The sequence below is a fragment of the Gymnoscopelus microlampas genome (assembly GCF_963454915.1).
Source record: "Gymnoscopelus microlampas genome assembly, chromosome: 3".
Taxonomy (NCBI): domain Eukaryota; kingdom Metazoa; phylum Chordata; class Actinopteri; order Myctophiformes; family Myctophidae; genus Gymnoscopelus; species Gymnoscopelus microlampas.
In genome coordinates, this window is record NC_139940.1 from 52,287,157 (window position 1) to 52,314,563 (window position 27,407).

Here is a 27,407-nt window from a genome sequence, read left to right on the forward strand (position 1 = left end):
CATGGTGGTGATGTCATCATTCTGTGTTCTGATGATGGAGGGGCTGATGATGTCATCATCATCAGCCCCATCATCATCATCATTCAAGGACCACCATAACTCTGAGAGTGTACAAATGGAACCTGCAAAATAATAGGCTCTATGCACAGCAGCCATATTATCACTTCCTTCACAGGTGTTACCAATGATACTAATGAAGGCTCTGTTCCATTTAGTGTAGCACAGTGGTTCTCAGATTTTTCAATTTCCACGACCCCCATAACTTGAGGGGTCCATGTGGAACCCCCTGTAGGAATCGTTAAAGGGATCCATTAAGGAATGGGACCGTTAAGGGAATCACTAAGGAACCGGAACCTTTAAAACCCTAGGCAGGGGGAACTTTCCCTTTCTCTTTGTCCTTCTCTCTATTTTGCTTTCTCTCTGTATTTCTCTTTCGCTCTCTTTCTATTTTACACTTTCTCTTTCTCTTTGACTTCTTTTTCTCCCTTTCGCTTCCTCACTCTCTGTCTCTCTTTCTCTTTGTCTCTCTCCCTTCCTCTTTCTACACACACATATCTCTCTTCAGCTTTCTCTCTCTCTCTCTCTCTCTCTCTCTCTCTCTCTCTCTCTCTCTCTCTCTCTCTCTCTCTCTCTCCCTCTTTCTCTTGGTCTTTCTCTTCCCTTTATTCTCTCTCCGCTGTTTTTCAAAACAAATTGAAATAGGGCCTCAGTGGTTAAAAACAATAAAGTTCAGTGTGTTTTATATCAATAATTGTTTGCTTGTTTAATTGTATAATTAAAGTTCCATGATCTTTTTTATATAATCAAGTTTAATTATATACTTAGTTTACATTTTGTTACCAGACAGGTACCAATACCCGTACGAACGTTACATGAATTTTGTCATTCTTTTGTTTCTCCTCTTCGTCCAGACATACTAGTTTCTCCTCTCCTCTCCTCTCCTCTCCTCTCCTCTCCTCTCCTCTCCTCTCAGTCAGTTCTCTCCAGAGATGGTTCAGATCAGCTTACATAGCTCACAGAGTAGGAGAGACAGACAGTAGGACAGCTGAGAGAGAGATAGTGTAGGAGAAACAGACAGACAGTAGGACAGCTGAGAGAGAGACAGTGTAGGAGAGACAGACAGACAGACAGTAGGACAGCTGAGAGAGAGACAGTGTAGGAGAGACAGACAAACAGACAGACAGACAGACAGTAGGACAGCTGAGAGAGAGACAGTGTAGGAGAGACAGACAGACAGACAGTAGGACAGCTGAGAGAGAGACAGTGTAGGAGAGACAGACAAACAGACAGACAGACAGACAGACAGTAGGACAGCAGAGAGAGAGAGAGAGATGCAGTGTAGGTTTAGTTGGTTCTGTATGTAGATCATTCTATCTCTTGGCACTAATTTAACTTTCTTTAAATATTGTATTTTTAAGGTTCATCATTTATTCAATGTCCACATTCTGTGTGGCAAAAGCGTCCATCTCACCTTCAGTGATTTGTGCCAGTGTGTGAGTCAGGTGTGTGTGTACACCTTTAAGAACCTATGATGTAGGAGGGGTGCCAGAAAAACAGGAAGTATCATGTGTTGGTTTCATTTGAGCGACAGGCTCCCAGGTCTAAGGTACGGACACACACACTCTCTCTCTCTCTCTCTCTCTCTCTCTCTCTCTCTCTCTCTCTCTCTCTCTCTCTCTCTCTCTCTCTCTCTCTCTCTCTCTCTCTCTCTCCATGCTGCTGTGAATCAGAATTGTTACCGTACACGATCACAGGTGTAGGAGTGGGTGGAAGTATTTTTAACAACAGTTACAGGAACAGTTAGAACAGGGAAAGAGAGCATGGACAGGAAAGGAACACAGAACTCAGAACAAAAATATCAGGAAAGGGACAGTCAAATCAAATATACAAAGTCCAATATGCATAACATGACTAAAAATAGCAATGGATAAATGGCACTATGGAAGGCAGAAATGCCTCTTGTGCAGGTGGAAAACATAATTACCCGGTATATAAAATAGCAGCAGGTATATAAAATCACAGTTTGAAGTGCATAGATAAAGTGTCATGGTTAAATAATTTAAAAACAGAGCATTACGTATAAAAACACATAAAAGAGCATCAGGTATAAAAACACATCACAGAGCAGAATGTATACAAATCGCGTGTGTGTGACACCTAATGTAATCTATAATGGAGTTACATTACATACTAGTGTAATTGAGTGTAACATAGTGTAACATAGTGTAATGTAGTGTTACGTACGTAATGTTGTAGAAAGTTGGGGAGTGAAGCTACACACAGATAAGTAAACAGTGACAAAGCAGAAAGCAATAGGAAATGTGTTGGTCACTGACTCAGCACTCAGCACTCTACTATTCTGTACTGTTCCGTTCTGTACTGTACTGTACTGTATTGTACTGTATGGTACGGCACTGTACTGTAAAATACTGTACTGCACAGTGCTGCACTGGACTGAATCATATACTGTACGCGGGCTCAAAAACAAGGTTATTATCCTTGGTAATAACCTTCATTGACTTCTGCAAAGCGTTTTACTCTGTCCACAGGGGACAGATCCTGGACATTATGCAGGTTGTACAAATGTGTGTCTGCGTCCTACACACACCCGGGGCAGGGTCATTACGCCCGGCGGTACCACCGAGATGTTAGATACTAGATAGATAGACCCCGATCCCACGAGGGAAATGCAGTTGTCACGGCAGTGCCACAGTTATGAAACACAGGACGGTTAAAGAAAAAGAGATACAACGAGGGGTAACAACAAAACAAAAAATATAATATTAAAGTGTAAACAGGAATTAAAGGCATAAAGTTCCAGAACCAAACGAGATTTCGCTCCCTAAAGAGTACTTCTTGCTTGGCCCGCTGCACTTAGACCGCCCGAGATTTGCGTGTTGTAAGCAGTGTTGATTTCGTTGACTAAAACTATGACGAAAATATTTCGTTGACTACCTTTTTTCACTCACGAAAACTAAATAAAAACTAAGCTATGATGACTAAAACTAAGACTAAATATACTGACAATTTCGTCAACAAATAAAAACTAGACTAAAATGTTAGGGAGGGACTAGCAGTACGACGCGTTGTGAGCTTGTAGATCGGCTATTTTCGGCATGCAGCTAAGTGAAAATCATTTCGATGCCATCAAGACAAAAGACTATGACTAAAACTAAATCAAAATTTGCTGTCAAAATCAACACTGTTTGTGTGAGCTATTGGAGCTGTTCGACATCTTGGCAGGAGTACTACAGGGCGACCTGCTCGCCATCCGTGGGACAGAGGAAGAGCTGGGCTTCGCCCTCATGCCACGCAAGAGTCGGCGAGTGCCCCCAGCGAATATCACCGACCTGGACTTCACGGATAACATAGGCGTGTTTTGATTTGATTTTATTGAAATCCTTTATTGACGATTTTTAAAAGGCTCAGGCAGTACGGCTCGTTAAAAACATGGCAAATGGATGACGCACAAAAAAAGCCAGAGGCTCGTTTCAATTGTGGTTCATTGGACATTCAACACAACTGGACCAAAAACTACAGTGCAACAAAAAAAACTACACAACGTTGGTCTCAGATACAGCGGAGAACCCTTTTATTGTCAGTGGAGGATGAGAGTCTGAAGATAGTACTACTTCTCAACGTGGGAGAAAACCAAGGTGCTGGCGTAATATCACCACGATGTCGCCCCATGCTGCGCATGGCCCTTGATGTGTCGTGGTATGGATCATTGACCTTTGGGACGGCATGCTGAGTAACACACAAGATCAAGGAGTGTCGTCTGAAGCTTGCTGGCCACATGTGTATCCAACACCATGAGCTTGTTGGCTGATTGACTAAACCATGGGGGTTCCAAATTGACCCCTTTCGGGCTGTAACTCTGAAAGTGTACAAATAAGGGTCGGTTTGGTTCCATGTGTACACTCTCAGAGTTAAACAAACAATGAGGATGTTACAGTGTAGATTTAGGACCCTAACCCTGTCAAATGGGGGTCTGTGATTGATTGATTGATTGATTGATTGATTGATTGATTGATTGATTGATTGAATACTTTATTAATAGTTTGAGAGACAAACTATTAATCAATGTAAAGCGCTTTGGATAAAAGCGCTATATAAATGCACCGTTTACCATTTACCATTTACAAGGACAGGGAAGTACAGTTCAAAAAGATACGGCTGCTAGCTGTCAGAAAGGACCTAGCGTTATCTATAGCATCCGTTTGCTTTACTGGCAGAAAATGAATTATAATGACTTTGTCACATGTATTTGCTTTGAGGAAATCATTTTTAATTAGATTTTTGATGACAACGAATGAATCGAAAACTGAGGACCAGCCTGCGCCTGAATCAACGTTTACAGAAGGATCTGGGGGAGTTTGAGAAAAGGGAAATAAACAAAGGACCTATTTTATTTTGTGGAATAAACTGTCTTGCCTGCAATGTACTTCTGGATTAAGATTTAACTAGATTTGAATGTAGTTCTTTTTTAATACCTGTTTCTTGTTGGTTTTTTTCTAGTGTATTTAAGTGTATTTATTTGTAATAAATTGTCAAAAGCACTTGAGGCTGATAACAGTTTCACTGTTGTTGAATTGCATGTGACAACAATAAAGAATTATTTAAATTAAACTGTGGTATAACAAAAGTCATGCTGTACTGTGATATTGCCAGTGGGGGTGCTGTGGCCGGATACTGCCATATACAGTATCTCCATTTTCTTAATTATTACTGCTCATTAATACGAAACAGGGGTTATTGTGATTGTTATGGCTCATAACTCATCTTTGTGTATATCTGTTGACATGGTGTTTAAATCTCTGCATTCTCTGCATGTGTGACACGTGATGAGTCATGGGGTGTGTGCATTCTTCTCCCGACGGACACTAACATTCTCTCCATCTCTCTCTCTCTCTCTCCTTCCCATTTATTTATTTACATTTATTCCTTTTATGTCTCTCCGTTTTTTCTCTCTCTCTCTCTCTCTCTCCCATCCCCATTCTTGTCATCTCCGACTGTTTTGTCCTCTACTCTGTCTCTCTCTCTCCCCTCATCTCGCCTTGGTCGTACGCCCTCCCCCCCGCCCGCCCCTCCCCCACGCAAACTTTGTCTTCTTTATCCCGTCCAATAAGCAGCGTCCTCCTCCCCTCTCCCCCCCTCCCTCTCGTCCCCTTACTTCCTCCACTCGGCCCAGCGTCGCTACGACCCCCACCCCCAACCCGCCGACCCCCGACCCCCAAACCTCCCCGACCCTCGACCCCTAAACCACGTAGGCAGCGGCGGCGGCGGCGACCCCCCCTACTCTGCCCGTCTCCGCCGAGACCCGGGCTCGGAGAACGCCGCAAGGCGCGGGGGGCGGGGCCGCGCTCCGGCGTCCCGGGGCGCTATCGGCCGAGGAAACGACGACGCCGCCGCCGACTCGGAAGCGGACGCGGCGGCGTTCGATTACGACTTCCTGTCCGAGTCCCTCAGTCACTTTGACTCTCTGTACTTTGACGAGTCGCCGGGGGGGCGGGCCGCCGCCGCCGCCCCGCCCGCCCCCGTCAATGCCGCCGCCCCGCCGTCGCCTAGTTGCTCCACCCCTTACAAGAACGTGGACGCCATGTTGTCGTTCTCCACCGCGCTGAGCGCCACGGACTCTCTGTACGCGGCGGACAAACGCACAGCGGCGAACGACCCCGGCGGCTACGTGACCAGGGCCTCCAAAGCGCTGCCCCCGCTGCCCACCTGTTACCTGTACCACCCCAAGAACTGCCCCCTGCACCGGGGCGCGCCTCCCCGCCTCTCCCCCATCGGAGCGCTCTCTCCTCCCCTCCGCTCCGGGGCGCCGCCGCCCGGCACCGAGGGCTCGCGGCTCGGCTCGCCGCTCTTCCCCCGGTCGCACACTCTCCCCGCCCTGGCCGCCCCCCTGTACTACCCTTACCTCTACCCGCCCCTGCCCCCGCCGCCCCTGCCCCCCAAAAACCTCTGCCAGGCTACCACTACCACCACCACTACCACTACCACTGCTGCTGCTGCTACCGCTGTGCAGCCACGTGCTCTCAGTAAGACCTCTTCTCTACTCTACTCTACTCTACTCTACTCCTCTACTCCTCTACTCTACTCTACTCTACTCTACTCTACTCCTCTACTCTACTCTACTCCTCTACTCTACTCTACTCTACTCTACTCTACTCCTCTACTCCTCTACTCTACTCTACTCTACTCTACTCCTCTACTCCTCTACTCTACTCTACTCTACTCTACTCTACTCTACTCTACTACTCTACTCTACTCTACTCTACTCTACTCTACTCTACTCTACTCTACTCTACTCTACTCTACTCTACTCTACTCTTGTCATTCTCTCTTTCTGTTTTTAATAATGCTTGCTTTACGGTCTGTCTGTCTGTCTGTCTGTCTGTCTGTCTGTCTGTCTGTCCGTACATCCATCCGTCAGTCCATCTGTCTATCAGTCTTGTTTGTCTCTCTACCTGTGTGCCTGTCTGTTTGCCTGCCTGCTTGCCTGTCTGTCTGTCTGTCTGTCTGTCTGTCTGTCTGTCTGTCTGTCTGTCTGTCTGTCTGTCTAACCATCTTTAACCGTCTTTAGCCATCCATCCTGTCTGCCCGTTTCTCTCCATGTTGTGTTGCATGTTTTGTTGAAATGGTCATGGACTTGACAGATGCTCATTCATTGTCCATGGTCATGTTTTTATGTTTGCAGCGTAGTGGTAATGAAATAGTCAAAGCAAACTAACTGCACTGCTCGTGTGAACTGTATAAATGTTAGCATTTATATAACCGGTTTATATAAATCAATTTATATGGAAGTCAAACGGCGTGGTTTAGAGTACGGTGTGTGACACGTGACCTCTGCACGCGTGCCACCCCCATCGATTGTCACACAATCCTTTTCCCCTTGCTCTGCATCCGGCGTGTGTGTGTGTGTGTGTGTGTGTGTGTGTGTGTGTGTGTGTGTGCGTGCGTGTGTCTGTCGGTGTGTGTGTGCATATGTGCGTGTTTGTGTGCGCGCATGTGTGCATGCGGCGCGTGCATGTGTGTGTCTGCGCGAATGCGTGTGTGTGCACGTGTGGGTGTGCGTGCGTGTGCATGCGTCTAGTTGTGTGTATGTGTGTGTAACAGTGAGATGGCACAGAGTCTTCCTTCCCTAGGAACCAGGAAGTGTTCATTCAGTATTGTCCAATCATGAACCATGAAGGTCCAACCAATCAACTACAACAGCGCCTTTCATTAATTATTCTGTTAATTAGTGAAATAATGTAGTGTTGATTAGGCATGGTTCACAACTGGAAAATACCAGATGTGTTTTTTTTTGTTTTTTTGCTAACTTCAGAGGTCATCACCATGGCAGCTTGTGATGGACATTTTTTCCGCCAAACTTAGTTGTTGCCACGGACGTGCAAAATGAGCCCTCGATAACATTACCAGAAACACATAATAGACCTAGCCTTAGTGGACTCCTAGTATGCCATAGTGTGTATCTATGCCAAAGTGCTGCATATTTTAAAATTCAATTATTGTATTTCTGCATTTCTCTATTCATTAATCAGTGTCCTATATTCTGAATAGAAGGCTCTCCAAGTCTATTGAATGTTTTTTAATTACGATACGATACGATAATACTTTATTGTCAACTCACACTGAAATGTGTCTTGCGGCCCAGCAGCCCTTTATGCAAGACATACAGTTAGCCCAGGCGTTTCGGGCCATATTTTGATGGAATCGTGCACTTTACGATAAAAGCATGAAATTTGGCACACAGTTAGAGCATGCCATAAGGAACATTTTTGGCTATAGGGCCATCGCAGATTTTTCCTGTGGTAACCATGGCAGCCATTTTCCAAAATGGCCACCACCTGCTGTTATTTTACCAATAACTCAGGTTCTAGACCACCTAGGATCTTTATTCTGGTGACTAATCCTACATTTTCAAGGATGAGGAATACAGTGGTACTATTTAGATTTGTCCTGTGGTAACCATGGCAGCCATTTTCCAAAATGGCCGCCACCTGCCGTCATTTTACCAATAACTCACGTGCTAGACCACCTAGGATCTTGATTATGGTGACTAATCCTACATTTTCAAGGATGAGGAATACAGCAGTACTATTTACAACATGCTACTACCTAACTACATATATCTGGCATTCAGTTAATTAAATAATAGTAAACCCATCAAAATATATAATGGTGTAGTACAGTACATGTTTTCAAACTGACACATGAGAGTCAAGAATGTTTCTTTTATTAGTAGTAGTATTGCATAATTATTTTATAATTATAAGACTATAAGACACAACAAAGGCAGAGTACTCATGAGTCATAGCCTAATGGCATATAGACCAATTATTTGTTTACCAACATTGAGACTGGACGCACAGGTGATTGTTTCACGCAATCAATTCTCAATTTTCAGCACACCCCAACCCCCTCTTGTGTGTTGGCTAGTGAGGCGCGTCCTAGCGAGACCTGATAGAATGAATTCATTGCGCGCATACTGGTTCCGCGCAGACTGGTTCTTATCAGTGTGACGTCGTCTGTTAAGGGGTCTATTCAATAAAGCCAGATAATCTACACAATGTTAGTTGCACAGTCCACCACAGTAGCAAAGGGCAGTACACTGAAGTGCTGCCTTAACACATCTGCATTGTCCACTGCATCCCTTTTTGCAACCACAGCGGAGGAGTTCTCGACAGGCCAGGCTCGCTTCTGTGTGGTCCAGTGCACTTCCCATCCTCCTGTCAAAATTAGAATCAGCTTTATTGTCAGATCACGGGTTTACAAGTGTAAAGAAGTGGATTCAATTATTTGTATTCACCTGTCTCCTTCCTCTTCCACCCCCATTCACCTGGGGATGGGAGTTCAGGGGCTGCAACCATCACCTGTCCCCAGCAGTGGCCAGCTTGGTAGGCTCTTTGTATGTTGAATCAGTGCAGCTCGTGTTGGGGGGAGTCCATCAATTGTTCTACCCTTCTGGGTGAATAGCTGCTTCCGTGCCTGATTCACTGATGCCTGGCCGCTTGTGCCGTCATAGAGCAATACCACAAATCGCTCCAGAGGCTCCATCCAGTCATCTATTTTGTCTGGGGTAGCAGCTAAGGTACTTTTCAGTTCCAAAAGCAACCCACAGCTCAGTCAAGTGGAGGTGATGGGCTGACATTACTGCCAGGACCAGCACATCCGTGTCTACTGTGCGTATTGTCACCTTGCTATACCCTTCCTTCATAGCATCTTCTAGGTGTAATATGACGCGAGTATCAGCCTTCTCATGTACTGTAGTTAGTTAGGTAGTTACTAGCATGTTGTGAATAGTACCACTGTATTCCTCATCCTTGAAAATGTAGGATTAGTCACCAGAATCTAGATCCTAGGTGGTCTAGCACCTGAGTTATTGGTAAAATAACAGCAGATGGAGGCCATTTTGGAAAATGGCTGCCATGGTTACCACAGGACAAATCTGTGATGGCCCTATAGCCAAAAATGTTCCTTATGGCATGCTCTAACTGTGTGCCAAATTTCATGCTTTTATCGTAAAGTGCACGATTCCATCAAAATATGGCCCGAAACGCCTGGACTAAGTATACACACGATTGATTGAATACTTTATAAACAAATTGCTGACAGTCCAGCAAGTACAATTATGCAAGCAATGCTAAAAGGCAGTTTGGGGGGATTTCAGTAATGGGCTCTATTCACAGCAGCCATATTATGAAGGCATTCACAGGTGTTACCAATGATACTAATGAAGGCTCTGTTCCATTCTGGTCAAACAGAGTCAGGGTGCTGATATTGCGCATGTTGGCTCACTGGAAACACTCTGTTACACCAGTGGGTCTACAGTTGGGGTCCAGGGACCCTCATGGGCTTCCAAATGGCCCCTTCAGGTGTGTAACTCTGAGAGTGTACAAATGGAACCAAATGGACCCGTAAGGGTCCATTTGGTTCCATTTGTACACTCTCAGAATTGGGGGTCGTGGAAACCACTGCGCTGGACTAAATGGAACAGAGCCTTCATTAGTATCATTGGTAACACCTGTGAAGGAAGTGATAATATGGCTGCTGTGCATAGAGCCTATTGGGACTATATTACATGAACAAAATAAGAGCATTATAATGGGGAAACAGATTAAATCTTGTATTTTTGTTTTGTATTTCTTTAAATAAAAATGTCCCACGGACATGGACAAGTCTTGCCACGGGCACATTGATGACCGCTGCACACCATGCGCTAATAATCCCCGCACTCCATTGCTAAGTTACTGTGATTTTGACTATCTACTACTAATAGCACCAATGTTTAGTTGTGGCTTTTTCTGTCTGCGTAGATTTATTTTTTGATGTCTGTGAATCCTTACGCTGCCTACTTGGTATGTTAACCCCCGTCTCGCTGTCAATCACAGCCGTTCGTAGCGTCTCATTCGCCGGCTCCGTACAGAGGGGAGGGACTTCCTGGATGGGAGAAGAAGATGTGCATGTTCCTATGAGAGGTCTGATGTCCTCACTCTGTCCTCTGCAGGACAAGAAAGGTACGGACGAGGGTGTGACGCAACATGTCGTGGGTTCTGATGGAACTCAGTGGTTCTCAAAGTTGGGGGGCCTTGAGGGGGTTCCCTCAAGGCCTAAATTATAGAAACCAAATGGACCTTTACAGGCATGCAACTCTGAGAGTATACGAATGGCGCCAAATGGACCCTTACGGGTCCATTTGGCTCCATTCGTACACTCTCAGATTCACGGGGGTCCATAATAAATACCAAACCGTGGGTCCTTGCAATTCAAACGTTTGAGAACCACTGATTTACAACTGACATGGTAAAGGTTTGTGATGTAACCCGTGGTTCTGTGTCCCTCCAGCTCTTGTCAGTGCAGTCAGCGTGGCAGTGGAGGCCATCTTGGCTCAGTTCAGTTCCTCGAGGACTGTTGTACAGAAGGTAAAGTCTGTCTGTCTGTCTGCTTGTGTCTACACAGACAGTGCAGCTCATGCTGCCACATGCACACAGCAAACCACTCAGCTCAAACATTGAGGCCATTTTGTCTACCATAGTGTTGATTTTCTCCCAGCTGGCACTCTCCTAAAACACTCTGGGTAGCCAAGATGAAAAAGCCTGACGTGAAAGCGTAGAATACACGCTCAGCGCCTAGCATAGCGTCAATACGCAGCGCTCTCATTGAAAACAATTCAAAACATACGCTGCGCCCAGAAAAAAATAAATGCCTTGGTGGACATAGCCGCTAAACACTCAGCTGAAACTGCTATGCCATTCACAGCTCAGCGACTTTTAACACTCGGCTGACGCTGCTACGCCACTCACGGCTCAGCAACGTCAAAGACCTGCTGAAAGGGCTTTTCTCTACCTTATCATGATGTTACCTTGGGTGCGTTCGGAAATGTGCACCGCGAGCGCACTCGCCTATTAGTTTGTATTGGCCAGTGCGCTCGGTGCTATATTTTCGAACGCACCCCTAGTGAAACAACGGCTGGGTGCTTCTCAGCCAATCACAACCACGGGGGGCGGGTCGTTCACTGACCGAATCAGTCAGCGCAACACGTTTAGCCGACTCTACCGTCCCCTCAGGCTATGGGATAGCCTCTCAATTTCAAGTGGGGTTGCAAGTACAGTAACATGAATGTTTGTTTATGTTTGTAAACAAATGTTAAGTTGCTATTTATCACTACGAAATGGAGTAGTGATAAATAGAGGCCCGAGGCCAGTGTATGTTTTGAATCTTCTTGAATGCGAGTGCCTCATATTTACTCTATCATACAAAACAGCTGCACAGTGACGAGACACACTGAGCTTCTACTCTGCGCTGAGCCTTGAAGAATCCATTTTTTCAATTGACATTTTATGATGGGCTATTATGTGTAAGGGTATTCAAGGCAGCGTCACTATCAGTAACTGGTAATTCATTTAACTTACTGTCTGAAAGCCTTTTTCATTTGCACAGGGAAGCTATGCTGTTATTATTGTTATTATTAGACTGTGGTGTATGGTTTATAAAATACAACCAAGCTCAAACTGTCTCCTTAATTCCTAACCTCCTAATGATGTCATCATGTCTCTTGTCCTGTTTCTCTCTCCCCCCTCTCTCTCTCTCTCTCTCTCTCTCTCTCTCTCTCATGCACTTGTACCGTCACTCCATCCCTCATCCTCTATATTGCTGTCCTCCTGTCCTACTTTCTGCCCTTCCCCGTTTCCTCTCCTCTCCTCTCCTCTCCTCTAGGCGTTGTCAGGAGACAGCAGTGTGAATCCCTCTCTGGGTCGTGTGGTGGTGCAGTGTTTGTGCCCTGCCCTGTGGAGCTTGCTGTCTGACGGCCTCAAGCCCCACCAGAGTGACCTGATTGCGGGCAGGCGGCCAAATTCAGCCTGGGGTTTGGTCCAGGCCTCCACCAAGCCTGGTAAACAAAGCATCCATTTTACCGACACTCCTCCACCGATCCTAGAGCAGCTGCTGACAAAGCATCCATTTCACTCACACTTCTCTACTGAAGTTCAAGATCAGCTGTGATCCTGGGAAGAAAGTCTCTCATCTGGTCGTTACCTTCCTCCTTTCAATATCCTTCTCTCTTATCCTTTTTTAATCTACAATAGGCTCTATTCACAGCAGCCATATTATGAATACATTCACAGGTGTTACCAATGATACTAATGAAGGCTCTGTTCCATTCTGGTCAAACAGAGTCAGGGTGCTGATATTGGAAACACTATGTTACACCAGTGGGTCTACAGTTGGGGTCCAGGGACCCTCATGGGCTTCCAAATGACCCCTTACAGATGTGTAACTCTGAGAGTGTACAAATGGAACCAAATGGACCCGTAAGGGTCCATTTGGTTCCATTTGTACACTCAGAGTTATGGGGATCGTGGAAACCACTGTGCTAGACTAAATGGAACAGAGCCTTCGTTAGTATCATTGGTAACACCTTGGGAAGGAAGTGATAATATGGCTGCTGTGCATAGAGCCTATTTCAATTTAGGCATTTAGCAGACTTCCAGATCAGAGTAAATGGCGTCATACCTACGGCATGTCCCCCATGTCCTATGTATCTAGGGTCCTGTTCCTATTATGTCATAATGGGGCCAGTCAGACCAACGGGATGTCGGAATAATGGGCCGTCGGGGCACCTGTCACTGTCAAGTACTACCGTATGTGCAATTTGTATGTGATAACAAATTATGTCCACCATGGCTCGCCGTTCCTCATCAATGCGAGAGGCTGTCGGTTGCTCGCCGTGGGCGCTGACTCACCTAGCGGCTCGTTTGGCCATGCCTTAAAGCCTAGCTATCGCCAGTCCTGCTTTGCTGTGAATGTGAAGTGGTCAAGTGATTAAAAATCACAGCGATGGGACAGGGTAAATGGTCATGGAAATAGAGTGGCAGGGGAGCAATTTAGTGATACAAAGAAACTAGGATACCAGATGAAGATCAAACCTAGCGTTTGTGGTCAAGGAAACAGCTGCCTATATGTGTATGTAAGTAAAATACTGTAACTGAACAACCAACATACATCTGCATTGTATTAGTATCTATCAAAACGAACAGCAAGAAGTGATACAAAGAGAGGTGAGTGCTAGTGGGTGAGGTGGAGTCTGAAGAGGTGAGTGCTAGGGGGTGAGGTGGGGTCTGAAGAGGTGAGTGCTAGGGGGTGAGGTGGAGTCTGAAGAGGTGAGTGCTAGGTGGTGAGGTGGAGTCTGAAGAAATGGGTTTTCAGACTGCGGTAGAAAATGGGGAGTGAGTGTGCAGTTCTGACTGTCTTGAAGGTACGTGGGGTGCCGTGCCCTTGGCTGCCTTGTAGGGCATCACCAGTGTTTTGATCTGGAGGCAGGCAGCAACCAGCAACCAGTAAAGGGAACACAGAAGTCACTATTATATGTTACTATATACATATTAGTTACTGTAACTGAAATCAAAAACGATAACTAACTGAAACGGTATGGTGTGTTTACAAAACTTACTAAAAGTAACGAAAAACATTGACACATTTTCCTCAGTTTTAGTCTTTGTCAAAATGTCATACATAAGTCATTTTAGCTGTGCCAGTTATAAGCCCTGTTGTCAAAAATGTCCAGGAATATCGTAAATTATTTTTGAAAGTAGCCGATCTACAAGCTTGTGAGCTTGTAGATCTGCTGTAATTCTGAGGTTTTTTAATCTTGTTCTGAAAAATGATTGAACATTTCAAAACTATAATAACCTTGGGAGAAATTGAACATTTCTGGATCATTTGGAGAGGTTTCACTGAACATGCTGTGAGACCAGCTTGCTCACATCTGTCTCTCTCTCACTTGCTTTCTCCTTCGGCCCCCTTTTCATTTCTGTTTTGTTGTCTCTCTCTCCTTCTGTCTGTCTCTCTCGTTCGTCTCTCGTTCTTTCTCTCTCTCTCTCTCTCTCTCTCTCGCTCTCTCTCTCTCTCTGCCTCTCTCTCTCTCTCTCTCTCTCTCTCTCTCTCTCTCTCTCTCTCTCTCTCTCTCTCTCTCTCTCTCTCTCTCTCTCTCTGCCTCTCTCTCTCTGCAGGCCCTTCCACCCAGGGTCTGTACAGTCTCCAGGTGCGAGTAGCGTCTCTTCCTCAGCTCAGGCAGAGTAAACACAGGTTCAATGCCTTCCTCCTCGGCTTGCTCAAGTAAGTTCCCTCCTCCTCGTCCTCCCTATACTGGGCCTTTTAAAGGGACATTACACACTAAAGAGCGACAACAACAATGACATTTGCAGTATTTTTGCACAGATCCCAGATACAATGAATAATCTTTTCTCCGTCTTGATTTTCAGCACCAAATCTCTGGATTTGTGGTTATCCCACCTTCAGTCCTGTAGTGGTAAGTTCCTGTGTTTACCCTAACACATTGTTTTACAAATTCATTATTGAATCAATTCATAATATTAATAATAATACTACACTTTATTTGTGTACCACTTCTCAAAAGCACATTTTTAAAGAGCTTCAAACAAGACAAAAAATACAAAATATGTTATATAATAATACACAATAATAGCTGTGTTTTGTTAATACTGCAATACTAATAACCAGGTCATTAGTAATCGAGATTCTCTGAATGTGGTGACATCTGTACCTTTTGATGGCTTTACACATAAGAGCATTTTAAGAAACACCATTGACTACAATGTTTATATATGCCTATAGGACCATGGGTGTGTTTACCTGCTGATAGCTGTTTTTTTAGGGATGTAAGAATATTGTCAACTTTGCAATATCATCATAAAAAATGTGAACATCTATGCCGAAAATTGTTTTTTGAACAGCAGCTGAGGGAGCTAAGACTCAGCGATCATTATGTGCAAATATTTGCACAGATTCAGTGATGTTTACAACATTCCCCCCATGTCAGAAAGCTCAGCCAAACTGCACAGATATCTTCACAGATGATCACTGTGAACACAGGCCATGTGTTAAGACTCCCGTCATCCTTTTTGCGCGAGCCAAGCCCTGCGTCTTTTTCACCAGCTGTGCTCAGCTCAGAAGATAGCAGACTTTGGTGTGTCCTTGTCATGGAAAGGTTTTCAAAATCCCTGTGTTTAAGTCAGTGGTTCCCAAACATTTATTTTCCTTTGAAGACCCCCTTCTTACATCTGACACAAGCTGACATAGTCCCTCACATCCCTCCATTCGGACCTAACGTTGAGAAACGGTGAGTTAGAGGGTACCGTATGTGTATATTAGTATGAATACTATGTGTCATTTAGACCTGTCACAATTATTACATAATCACCGGATCACACAGCAGATCGCAATTATTTTTGCATAATCGTTAGAAGACTATTTTAATTTTTGACAATATAATGACCCTAAAATGCAAGTTAGAATAGGGTTAGGGTTAGTTAATTTTGTTTAAAATGTGGCTCTGCCTCCAAACAGACCAGGCCTCATGACCCACCTGTGATCTTTGTAAAATATCATGTTAAAACTTAAAAGTATACTTTCGAATCGATTGATTGATGATCATCAAAGCTGCACTATATAACTTTCCTCTTCTACCCCGGATTTGAACCCTGTTTACTGCTGAAATGTGCTGAAATGTTTACCATTGCGTGGCAAAAAATGCGCACTTCGGTGGTAAATGTTTGTGCTGAAAGTGCTGAAGTGCTGAAAGTGCTGACATTTTTACCATTGAGGTAATAGAGTCTTGACCATCAGGTACAAATTTTATGTCAGATCCTGTGTCTAGGTGAGACTTGACCTTTGACACCATCTAAATGTCTCAACAGAAGAGCAGGGAGACAAAATACAACCACCCCAATTGTATAAGTTATTGTATTAACATACTCTACTTGACAGATTGGACAAAATTCAATTTTATTCATTTTTAAAAAGTTACGTAATGCTGCCTTAAAATAAACATGTTCTGAAAATGCCATTCGGCTACCGTGTTAAGTGGTCAGATGGGTGGCCGCAAGCTCTTTATGAGAGAAGTGGGCCCTGACCTGAAAGTTTGTGGAAATCTTTTGAATATAATTTCTTAAAGCGAACATTTTTGACTCAAATCTTTGCTTCTATAAATATCTTCTAAATCCTACAGTTTTTTAAAAAACTTATGTTTCTATATCAGTGGTTCGCCAACTTTTTCATGTCAAGGACCCCCAAAATTATATGTATTTGGCCGCTGACCCCCATCTCAAAATATTTTGTAATAGGGACCCCCCCAGAATCAAAGATTTGAGTCAAAAATGTTCCCTTTAAAAAAATGTATTATTCAAAGATTTGCACGAATGTGCACGATTTTTCAAAAATAGCGCTATGAGCTTGTAGATCTGCTGTTTTTGAATAGCCAAAGAAATCTACTAATGCCACAGATGCGTCCCCGGATTGAATGGGTTAAGTGATCGTCTCTGTGCGTCCCCTCCTCCCCCCAGATGTGTTGGAGACGTTCTACCACCCGTGCTCCTTCGTGCGTCTCTCCTCCTGCCAGTCCCTGTTTGAGGAGGTGCTGCTCCTCCTGCAGCCCCTCAGCCTCCTCACCTTCAACCTGGACCTCCTCTTCCAGCACCACCACCACCTCGTCGAGCCGGCCAATCGCAGCCCGGAGGTCCCCCAGCACAGCCCGCCCCCCACCGCTACTAGCCAGGAGGCGGGGCTCATCAGGCCGACGCCACTGCGGGTGGCGGACAAAGTATGTGCTCGAGTAAAAGTATTCAAAAGTACAAATTACGAAGTGCGTTTTTCTCTTTTCTTGTTTGTGTCGATGCATTGCTGTATTGAAATTTAGAACAATTCCTAAAAAAGGTTTAAAAACATTTAAAAATAATAATACACCAGGCATTTTATGAAAGTTTCAGCATTGTGAAAATCTCAGATCTACAAGCTCACAATGTGTCATGGTGCGACACGTTGTGAACTTGTAGATCTGCTATTTTCACTATTTTTGAAATAGGAGCTTAAGTGGTTGATTCATAACAATATATTTATGTAAGTTTGGGTCTCAAGAGTCCCTTCCCAGAAATGTAGGGGAGTCAAAAAGCACAATATTTCTATTTGAAATGTATGAGAGAGATGTACGAGAGAGAGAGAGAGAGAGAAAAAAGAATACTCCAAAAATGTACTCGCATCAATTACTCACCCCATGAAGCATTGATATCATGGAGATTGTTTAGTTTTTGTCGCATTCCTAAGCCAATCGTTTTATGACAGCGGTCTCTTCGGTAGGAGACTCAATGGAGACTCTTTGAGTCTCCCTATACCGGATACTTTAGCATCTTTCCTCCGGTCATCAAATTATTGGCTTAGGAATGCAACAAAACAAAAAAATCTCCATGAATTCAATGCTTCATGGTGTGTGTAATTGATAGAAAATAAGTATTTTTTTTGGGTGAACTACTCCTCTTAAGGACGACTTCACCCATTTTCAACCTATCTTCATATAATTGGTCCTCACTAATGCTCATGATAATATGGTACCATACCATTTTATTTTACTCGGTCTATGTCTCAGAGGAGGGCTGTGAACAGATCAGAAACCTGCCTACCAGTGACATCATCGTTAGGCAGTTTTTTGTTTTTTTTGTTTTCCAACAAGATTTCAAAGGTTGTATTTTCGTTTGTATTAACGCAAGAACAATGGCTTCCATACTAGCCTGCAGTTTCTCTTAGCTTTGATTCCCCATCGATGATACAGTACTCAAATAAATGTACTTACGCACTGTCCACCACTGTTATCACCACCTCAGGGGTCCCTGTCCAAGGCGCGAGGAGGGGGCGGGGCCGGCTACCTGGAGAGCCTATCAGAGCTGGACTTTGGGAGACCTGAAACTAAGGAGGCCGACAGTAACGCGAGCTCCTCCCCGTTGGCCGATCCGATGGAGGAAGCACCGGGGAAGTTGATCAACGGCGATGCGGGCTTCCTTAAACCTCGCCCGGTCAGCCTGGGCCAGACCAGTCCTCAGCTGATGTGGGTTCAAGAGAAGCATTTCAGAGATATAGCGCCCCCTGTTGTTGAGGAGGTCAGCCTGACGCAACAAGCTGAACAGGTAAGTGTCTAGAATGAATAATAAGCTACACCAGGGTTAGGCGGCAACCATTTCGGGCACATGACCACTTAGCTGCTTTTTCTTTTTGCTTTTTACCCCTTTTTTCTCCCCAATTTAGTTGTTATGCCAATTATTCTGTATTTCTGTGTGTGTGTTGTCACTGCTGTTGTATCCTACTGACTCACCTGCCAGTGAGGTGCCACCACGGGATGATTGCTCTTTAACGTTTTCACACACACACACACACACACACACACACACACACACACACACACACACACACACACACACACACACACACACACACACACACACACACACACACACACACACACACACACACACACACACACACACACACACACACACACACACACACACACACACACACACACACACACACACACACACACACACACACCCCCCTACCCCTGAGCCACTGGGGCGGCAGTGGCTCAGGGGTAGAGTGGCTGGGTAGAGTGAACTGGAAAAACCGCAAGGTTCCCAGTTCGATCCCGGGCTGGGGCGCTCCCCTAGAGTTAGTGTCGAAGTGTCCTTGAGCAAGACGCTGAACCCCTAATTGCTCCCGATGAGCAGGTTGGTGCCTTGCATGGTTTCCTCTGCCATCGGTGTATGAATGTGTGTGTGAATGGGTTAATGGCACAATCAATGTAAAGCGCTTCGGATAGAAGCGCTATATAAATGCACCATTTACCATTTACACACACACGTTGTTTTTGTTTTAACTATAATAGCCTAATGTAAAATATTTAAAAGATATATTGCCCTATAACAGAGCAGGGTAGTGTTTGTACCATAGACTGTAAAAAATATGGACGAAGGGAACAGTGACGTCACCCATTGGTTTCTACAGACCCCTTTTGAAGCCACTTTTTCTGCGAATTCAAATCCACCATCTTGGAATTTCCAGTCCCGAAAAGCAACCGGAAACGAATGCTATTGGCCATGTATGGGAAATACATTTATGGGACCATAATTTACCAAAAACGCATATTATGGTAATTGAAAGAAGACTTTAAACTAGCGACTGACAGCATAACGTATGTATGACAATGATTACTATACCTTAGTAATAAAATCAAGTGTAATGTCCGGTCAAATCCCCATTGTAATCAATGGCGTGGTAATTATTCTGCAGCCAGCAGGGGGGAAATAGAGCACCGAAGTCCGACGTAATTTATGCATCCTACTGTACCTGGGTCGCGTTTTTTTCCCCTGCGTTCTGAATCCCCATAGACGTGTTTAAGATCGCTTCAAATAAGAACTGTGTTCCAAAAAAAAACAAATGACCCCGGTGGTTTTACTCTTATGGATGTGAAGCATCAACTGACGGTGAGAAAACTCTAATGTTACTTCCGACGAATTGGTTACATTTTCGCCAGAAACAGACTGTTTCAAATATGAGTGACTGATCATAAACGATACAGAACCTCCTCCCTGACAATATCGCCGAGACAGTTTGTTTATTTTTGAACCACAATTCTTATATGAGACGATTCTATAACGACCCCATGTTATTCTCCATAGAGAAATGACTTATGACCCAGGGGATGAACGAGTGACGTCAGGACTTCTGTGCTCTATAGCGACGCCTTCTAGGCCACTAACGAGAACTGCAGTGCTGAAAAGCACTTCCTTATTGGCTTCATATCCAGCGGAGCTTCCTTGCCACCTGGTCTGTATACTCACACACTGAACCTGTTCCCCCCTGCAGGTGCTCCAGCAGGGTTGGGGTGCGATGGTGCGTTGGGGAGGCAGGTTGGGTCAGAACCTGACGGAGCTGGGTCTCTACGGAGCTCAGAACCAGAGGACGGGGGGCGGGGGGCTCTCTGAGCTCCACGGCCCCCCGGGGAGCGACTTCCCTCGGGTGGACAGCGGCGGGGCGGTCCCCTGGGGTCTGGGCCGCTTCTTCGGAGCCTCCAAACATCCCATCAGCCCGCTGTCTGTCCACCACACGTCAGCCAGGTTAGTGGTTCTCCTGTGTGTGGGGTCCGGCCGGACCCCCAGGGGTCCTTGAGGGGGTTCCAGGGGTCCCCCAGAAGACTTTAAGCCTATTATAAATTGGCTGTTTTCCAAAAGATCTTTAAAACATTTGATACATTTGGAATATAAAAAAAAAAAAACATTTTAACAACCCAAATTAGACCCCTACTTGATACTATTTGTTATCTCTGGGACCCCAATATAATGACTGTACAATCAACAGTGTTCATTTAACTCTGAGAGTGTACAAATGGAACCAAATGGACCCGGGTCCATTTGGGCCCCTGGTGGTCCACGGACCCAACGTTGAGAAACAGTGAGTTAAGAGTGTATGTTTATATGAATAGTTTGTGTCATTCAGATCTGTCACAATTATTACATAATCGCCTGTTGGCAATCATTTGAGCTGACCGCAATTATTTTTCTGCATAACCGTTAGGCTATAATCGTTATCTGTATAAAAACAGCTGGATGAAATGAACAGAAATAAATGTCATATATCCATGTATTTTTACACACATTAATGACATCTATTTGCACAAGCGTCATTTCATAAAAAATAAAAAGAATAGACAGTGGCAAAAAAAAAGGGACCAAGGACCAATCTTCATATAATTGGTCCTCACTAATGCTCATTATAATATAATATTATGGTACCATTTCTGTCTACTCACTCTCACCTCTGTCTCAGAGGAGGGCTGTGGACAGTTCAGAAACCCGTCTACCAGTGACATCATCGATGGGGAATCCAAGCTAATAGAAAGTGCAGGCTTTCTCTTCCTGGAAAGTTAGCATGCTGTAATGGAAGCCATTGTTCTTGCATTAATACAAAATGTAATACAACATTTTAAATCTTTTTTGAAATGACCAAAGCCTGCCTGAATAGCAGGTCTGCTATCTTTGAAAAAGAAAACTAACTTTTTATTTTATTTCAATTTGATTAAGTGTCTGTAAGTGTTGATCTAAAATCAGATTAAGTCGCAAAAAAACATTCAGCGGTGAAGGAAATCCTTAAAATTGGCTTAGTATTAATAAAATACCTAAATTGTAAGGTTTAAATGCGGATGATAGGGAGTGGAAATTGGCATCCTCTGAAACCCCAAATGACGGCCGCCCATGTCTAGTTCTGCCATTCTCCTGCTATAGTTTAATGGCGCGTGAGTGGAGAATCAGCAACACCAGCTGTTTACCTGGAGGCGCGTAAACCTCTATTATCGGACCGACTGCAGTCCCATCTATCATGGACTTGTTTGTGAAGCCAAACACCACAGCACTGCTGTGGGCATGGTTAGGTTTTCAGCCAAATGAAAAAGGAGAGCCCAATAAAATACCTTGTAGGGGATTTGTCTTTTTTTTTTTGCGATGGTACATTGTTTAGTTTGATTTATCGGTAGCATAACAGAAAAAGGTAACTAAATCATGAATCGTCATTGTTTGTATGACAATGAATCGTCAACTAGAATGTACTGATCGTGACAGCCCTAGGGTCATTTTACTCTGCCTTTTGATTTATTTTCTCTCTGTCTCTCTCTCTGTCGCTCTCTTTGTCTGTCTGTCTGTCTGTCTGTCTGTCTGTCTCTATCTTTCTCCCCCTCTCTCTCTCCAGACGTCCGTCTGAGTGGATCGCTCCGGGGGTCACAGCGCTGACTCGCATGGTGAGCAGCACTTCCACTCCCATGCTGCGGAGGGCGCTGGAGCCCCTGGGAGAGTCCTACTACGCCGACAGAGAGCCAGAGTCACTGGAGATGACGGACAAGCCCAGAGCCCTCAGGTAAACCCCACTACACCATGAGTACAAAGGATAGATACTCAAACTTGACTCAACTACAATTGTTCCCAAACTGGGGGGGTCCCCAAATGATTTTGGGGATCCCCAGATGATCAGCTTAATGTGCAACATTGTTTTCTCACAATAAACAAACCAACATACAGTAGGCCTATAAGTGTATACAGGGTATAAAAAATCAACATAAAGTAGGCCAAAAGTGTATACAGGGTATAAACAAACCAACATAAAGAAGGCCTATAAGTGTATACTGGGTATAAACAAACCAACATACAGGATAAGTGTATACAGGGTATCTGCACATTTGTAAAGTGACAATTTAATGACTATTAGGATCTTTTTACCTCTAAAATAAAATAAAAAAATAATAACACCATTACTACTACTATAAAAACATTGGCCAAATTGCACATTCACTAGTTTGGGTCCGGGGAAGACATCAAATGTCTCTTTTGGGACTCAAACCTTGATTGTGACTGTTGTTCGGGGGTCCATGGCAGGGAGAATGTCACACATACACACTGTATGTGTCTACCTATTCTGTCTGTATAACCATCTGTCTGTCTGTCTGTAGGTCTGTGAGGACGCTCTGCGACCATTCCGGAACGGGGGAGGAGGAGCTGAGCTTCCACAAGGGGGAGGAGCTCGAGGTCCTGGGGGGCGTGGACCACGACTGGATCCGCTGTCGCCGGGGAGACAAAGAGGGACTGGTGCCCATTGGCTACGCCTCCCTCATCATGTGACATCGTAATAAATAGCTGCTGTCGACGAAAATTTAAAAGAAAAAGTGAATTAACAAAAAAAAACGAAAAAAAAAACGTCTTTTAGGTGAATAGTGAGGTTTCCGTCTGGGGCCACATCCACAGAAAGTGTTTGTTTTTTTTGAGCGACGGAGCACTTTGGATAAACATGTCCAGAGCGCTAGACATGCTCTGAGCTACAATACAAGTCTCCGCTCAACGATTGTGGGCGCGTCTCTCCATCCCTCTGCGTAGGAAAGTGACGTTGGGGGCGGTCTCACACACACGCGCGAACCCCGGACGCTGACTGACCGTCAGACACATTGATTTGGGGCTTCACCCGCTGGCGCGCGTTCAATGCTCCGGGACGCTCCGCCGCGTCGGGAGCGCTCCGCCCCGTTATGGCGCTCCGCCCCGTTTCTTCCATAGAACGGAAGTGGGCGGGGGAAGCAGCGCGGCTGTCACGCATGTGTGAGTGAGCCCTCGATGAGCGGCGCTCCTACTCCCCCAAAAAGTTGAACTAAGCACCCCCAGGGCGCTTTGCCGGCGAGGCACTAGGAAGAGGAGCGCTCCGGTCTTTAACCATAGAAATGCATGGCAGAAAAGCACTTACAGCAACAACAAAAAAACAACTAAACTAAACGCTTTCTGTGGACGTGGCCCCTCAAGGAGTCACTACTCTGAGAGGAAGACGTGTGGTTTAAGCATTTGAGTTGAGTTGCATGGCCTCAGTTTAATCTGGGCTCTGGTTTTATTTGCATCAACGGCAATCTGCAAAGCCCCCCCCTCCCCCCCCACACCCACACCCCTCGCTGCCTCCTGAACCATGTGAGATCGATGACGATTCTTCTCCGTCGTCGTGATCTGCCTCTGCTTTGATCTGCTGAGTTAACACGGGCGTCTACGTTGCAGCAGATAAATGACTCAAGTCCAGTTCGCTCAGAGTTCGGGGGTGGGTGAAACCTCGAGCTCCCGCTGCTGTCGGAGTGACGACCGAACTCCCCGTTCGTTCTTTCATCTCCTCTCGCTAAGCTGCTAACATCTGAAACCTACCTCCTCCTGCGGAAGAGAATTCGCTGTAACCCCATCATCCCAGTGTTCTTTTTTTCCGGATCAGTGTAAAATCGGAAATAGACGATTTGACGAGCTTACAATCTTTCAATCAGCCGATTGGCTGGTATATGAGGAGGACCGTCAGTTGATAGCGCGAGTGATTGGCTAGTTTCACTTTTGGCTAGCAGGCGTTCGGATGGAGAAGCCATGCTTTTTCCCCCGATTTGTACTCGGCTTGCGCGCCGCGTCGCGCACCGGAAATGTACAGCCGATTTACAAGCTTGTGCGGCACCAACGGCGCGCAACCAAGTACACAAATCCCCCTTTTAGAGTAGTGGTCTTGTAGCTCCCGTTGCGTAAAGTAATTAATTAATGAACTGATTAATTAATTAACAGTAATAATGTTTAGTGATCCGTAGCCGTGTTCCGTGTTCTACTGACCCTTAACCTCCCCTGAACCCGACTCTCACTCCTAACTCTCGGCTCCTGTGAGTTTGAAAATGTTCCTGCAACTATATTTGACTGTATAAATATACATAATGACAGATATATATATATAAATATAAATACATAGTTCTATGAATAGAGATTGATTATCTTCTCCTGAGATAGATAGTAGATAGATAGACAGATGGAGGAAGAAGAGGGAGGTGATGGCGAAACAGGAAACGACGGCTGAAACGCGTACGTCTGTGGAAGGACGCAGTTCGTTATGAGTTCAAATGCGATCACTACTTTCTGTTGCTGCACTTACATCTGCATCTCACGTCGATACAACAAGACACATGCACGTGTGTGTGTGTGTGTGTGTGTGTGTGTGTGTGTGTGTGTGTGTGTGTGTGTGTGTGTGTGTGTGCGTGCGTGCGTGCGTGTGTGTGTTTGGCTTTAGAATGATGAAACTCAGCCTCTTCTCTCCTGTGGGTTTCTCATGTCGCCATTTGTATTGATATCGTACCCATAAAGGTTGTTAAAGATTAACCATGTATGCATTGTGCCGTGCCAGGAATGACAATATCTACTGTATCCCATATCTAGAGGAAGATCTGCTTTTCAGATAAAACAGTACGCTGTAACTACTGTAGCTCAAACCTTCTGCTTCTTGAAAGATCTCACCGACAGACAGACAAACAGACAGACAGACATACCCAGGTATCAAAACAACATTTTTGGAACTTTACATGAATGCCGTGAGGAATTACCTAAACCGTGACGCACAGTGTCTCAACTCTAGTTCTAAGGGCCGATGCTACTGCTAGTTTTCTCTGCTATAACCAGATAGTTCATTGTATTTCACCTGGTGTCCCAAATGTAATTACTAGTCTCTGATTGGACGGAAGGAATCCAAACCAGAAGGTGTGTGTGTGTGTGTGTGTGTGTGTGTGTGTGTGTGTGTGTGTGTGTGTGTGTGTGTGTGTGTGTGTGTGTGTGTGTGTGTGTGTGTGTGTGTGTGTGTGTGTGTGTGTGTGTGTGTGTGTGTGTGTGTTGTTGTTGTTGTTAAACCTGCTGTGGTGATCAGCTAATGCTGCGTTCACACACTAGCGACAAAGCTACAAACTGACCAAGCGTGGCCAGCTACATTGTTGCCGAGTCTCTGCCTGTTGTCGCACAATCGCACACTGCATAAATGAAACAGGTTAAACAGCACAGGGAACTGCACGGCAATAATTATTTTTTCTTACATTTATGGAAAGGAGCAGGAATTGCAGGGAAAGCGGAGCTGGGAGTGGAAATGGCGGGAAACACATGATTGATTGACACTTGACTGCATCATTGGAGCACTGAAAAATGTCGAAGCCAGCTCTACTTTAATTTATTTTTTTGTAGCTTTTGTAGCTCAACGCGCAGCATCGAGTGTAGCTTGGCGTTAGCTTCCGTCAAAAATGACTTGTAGCCTGTCGCTTTGTTGCCACTAGCGTGAACGCAGCGCCAGTCGCTCCTCCATTCCATTCCATGCCATGTTTGGTTTTGATCATACTCATCCATATTAATGCTGGTAGGTAGTCTTAGATGTAGTGACTGTGGACGTGACTTGGTTATTTTGAATGTTACTCATAGTCATAGATACATTTAGTTTGTGCCATATACAGTATATATGTGTTTGGGTAGTTATAGCGTAGATTGGATATTAATGACTACTATGCATATTTATGAAGCCATTTGTTCATGCTTATTATCTTTAAGGTAATGGTCATTGGTCAGCCAGCTGACCCGCCTCATTTAGTTACCAGAGATCCACGCTCTGATTGGTTAGGTGAGTTCCATACCAAATAGTTGTCTTTTGATTGAATCAGGAAATGTCCCATGCACAAGCATCTCTGTTTTGATTGGCTGGGAGTGTTTCATACTATGTACCTCTCTCCTGATTGGTTGGGGAAAAAATGTTCGATGTGTAAAAGCACTTAAGCCCTATCATACAACAATAATCGAAAAATAGCTGACTTATAAGCTCACAGCGCGTTGTATTGGGACATATTGTGAGCTTGTAGATCAGTTACTTATTTAAAAATCCAGCAGATTTTGGCACATTTTCGAATAGGGACGCCATTGTTAATGTGGTATATACATATATTTTTTATTCAATTGTTAAATTGTGATATTATCATGGTTAACTCAACACCAAATGTCTTTGCCAAAAAAAACAATCTAGGCCTACAAGCTAGAATAGGGATGCATGGGGTTCAGATGATTAAAATGAGTGCACATGCATTTGTACCTCATGGACAGAATGAAGACCAGGGCCTTGTGAAGGCAGAATCTGATGCTAAGAGATTAAAAATAGACCTCATATTGAATTATATTGATGAAGCATTACTGTTGATTTGAGTGTGTTTTTCCATTTACGAGTCATGACATAAAGCTGGTAATTTAATTGGACGTTTTTAATCGATGCTATTTAATTGTCCTGGGGTTTTCTTGAAGTGTTTATCCTACTCTTCTCATCTCTATCTATCTCTGTATGCGTGTGTGTGTGTGTGTGTGTGTGTGTGTGTGTGTGTGTGTGTGTGTGTGTGTGTGTGTGTGTGTGTGTGTGTGTGTGTGTGTGTGTGTGTGTGTATGTGTGCGCGTGCGTGTGCACGTAGCAGTGAGTTCTGTAGCTCTCTCTATCCTCTGATGTGTTGTAGCCTACCCTGTAGCCTATGCTCGGTCTGTTCCTGTTGCACATTATAGTACAGTGCCCCCTAGTGTCAGTCACTGTCATGCCCCTGCATGTGCTTGTTTGTAAATACAATAAAAATTCTCTATAGAAACCAAAACCGTCTCTGTCTGTCTTTTTTTTTCACTAAACCTGAACAATGCAAGGTAAAAGTGTCGTGAAATTCCCCGTATCCAATATATCAAGGTCCCTTA

General features: G+C 44.7%; 1 protein-coding gene across 4 annotated transcripts; it reads left to right on the forward strand.

Annotated features, from left to right (window-relative positions):
- The first annotated feature begins 1,588 nt into the window (after positions 1 to 1,588).
- rusc1 (RUN and SH3 domain containing 1) lies at positions 1,589 to 27,266 on the forward strand. 4 transcript variants are annotated; one of them, XR_014600521.1, is made up of 12 exons: positions 1,589 to 1,606; positions 10,398 to 10,523; positions 10,852 to 10,928; positions 12,223 to 12,397; positions 14,514 to 14,619; positions 14,766 to 14,812; positions 16,866 to 17,122; positions 18,177 to 18,476; positions 20,212 to 20,462; positions 22,087 to 22,251; positions 22,841 to 24,912; positions 24,949 to 27,266. XR_014600521.1 is itself a non-coding variant. In XM_084053414.1 (11 exons), the coding sequence occupies exons 2-11, from the start codon at positions 10,451 to 10,453 to the stop codon at positions 23,007 to 23,009; spliced, it is 1,620 nt and encodes a 539-aa protein (XP_083909540.1). In that variant the 5' UTR covers positions 1,589 to 1,606; positions 10,398 to 10,450; the 3' UTR covers positions 23,010 to 27,266. The 4 variants fall into 4 exon arrangements, 1 of the variants encoding a protein (XP_083909540.1); XR_014600522.1 differs by having other exon boundaries at positions 22,841 to 24,892; XR_014600523.1 differs by having other exon boundaries at positions 22,841 to 24,888.
- Positions 27,267 to 27,407: the final 141 nt, after the last annotated feature.

Excerpts from the sequence above, each read along its gene's own strand:
- rusc1 (XM_084053414.1), top strand. The coding sequence starts at position 10,451 with ATGGGAGAAGAAGATGTGCATGTTCCTATGAGAGGTCTGATGTCCTCA. Across the intron at positions 14,620-14,765 it reads TTCCTCCTCGGCTTGCTCAA|CACCAAATCTCTGGATTTGT; the intron begins GTAAGTTCCCTC and ends CTTGATTTTCAG. Across the intron at positions 17,123-18,176 it reads CACTGCGGGTGGCGGACAAA|GGGTCCCTGTCCAAGGCGCG; the intron begins GTATGTGCTCGA and ends TCACCACCTCAG.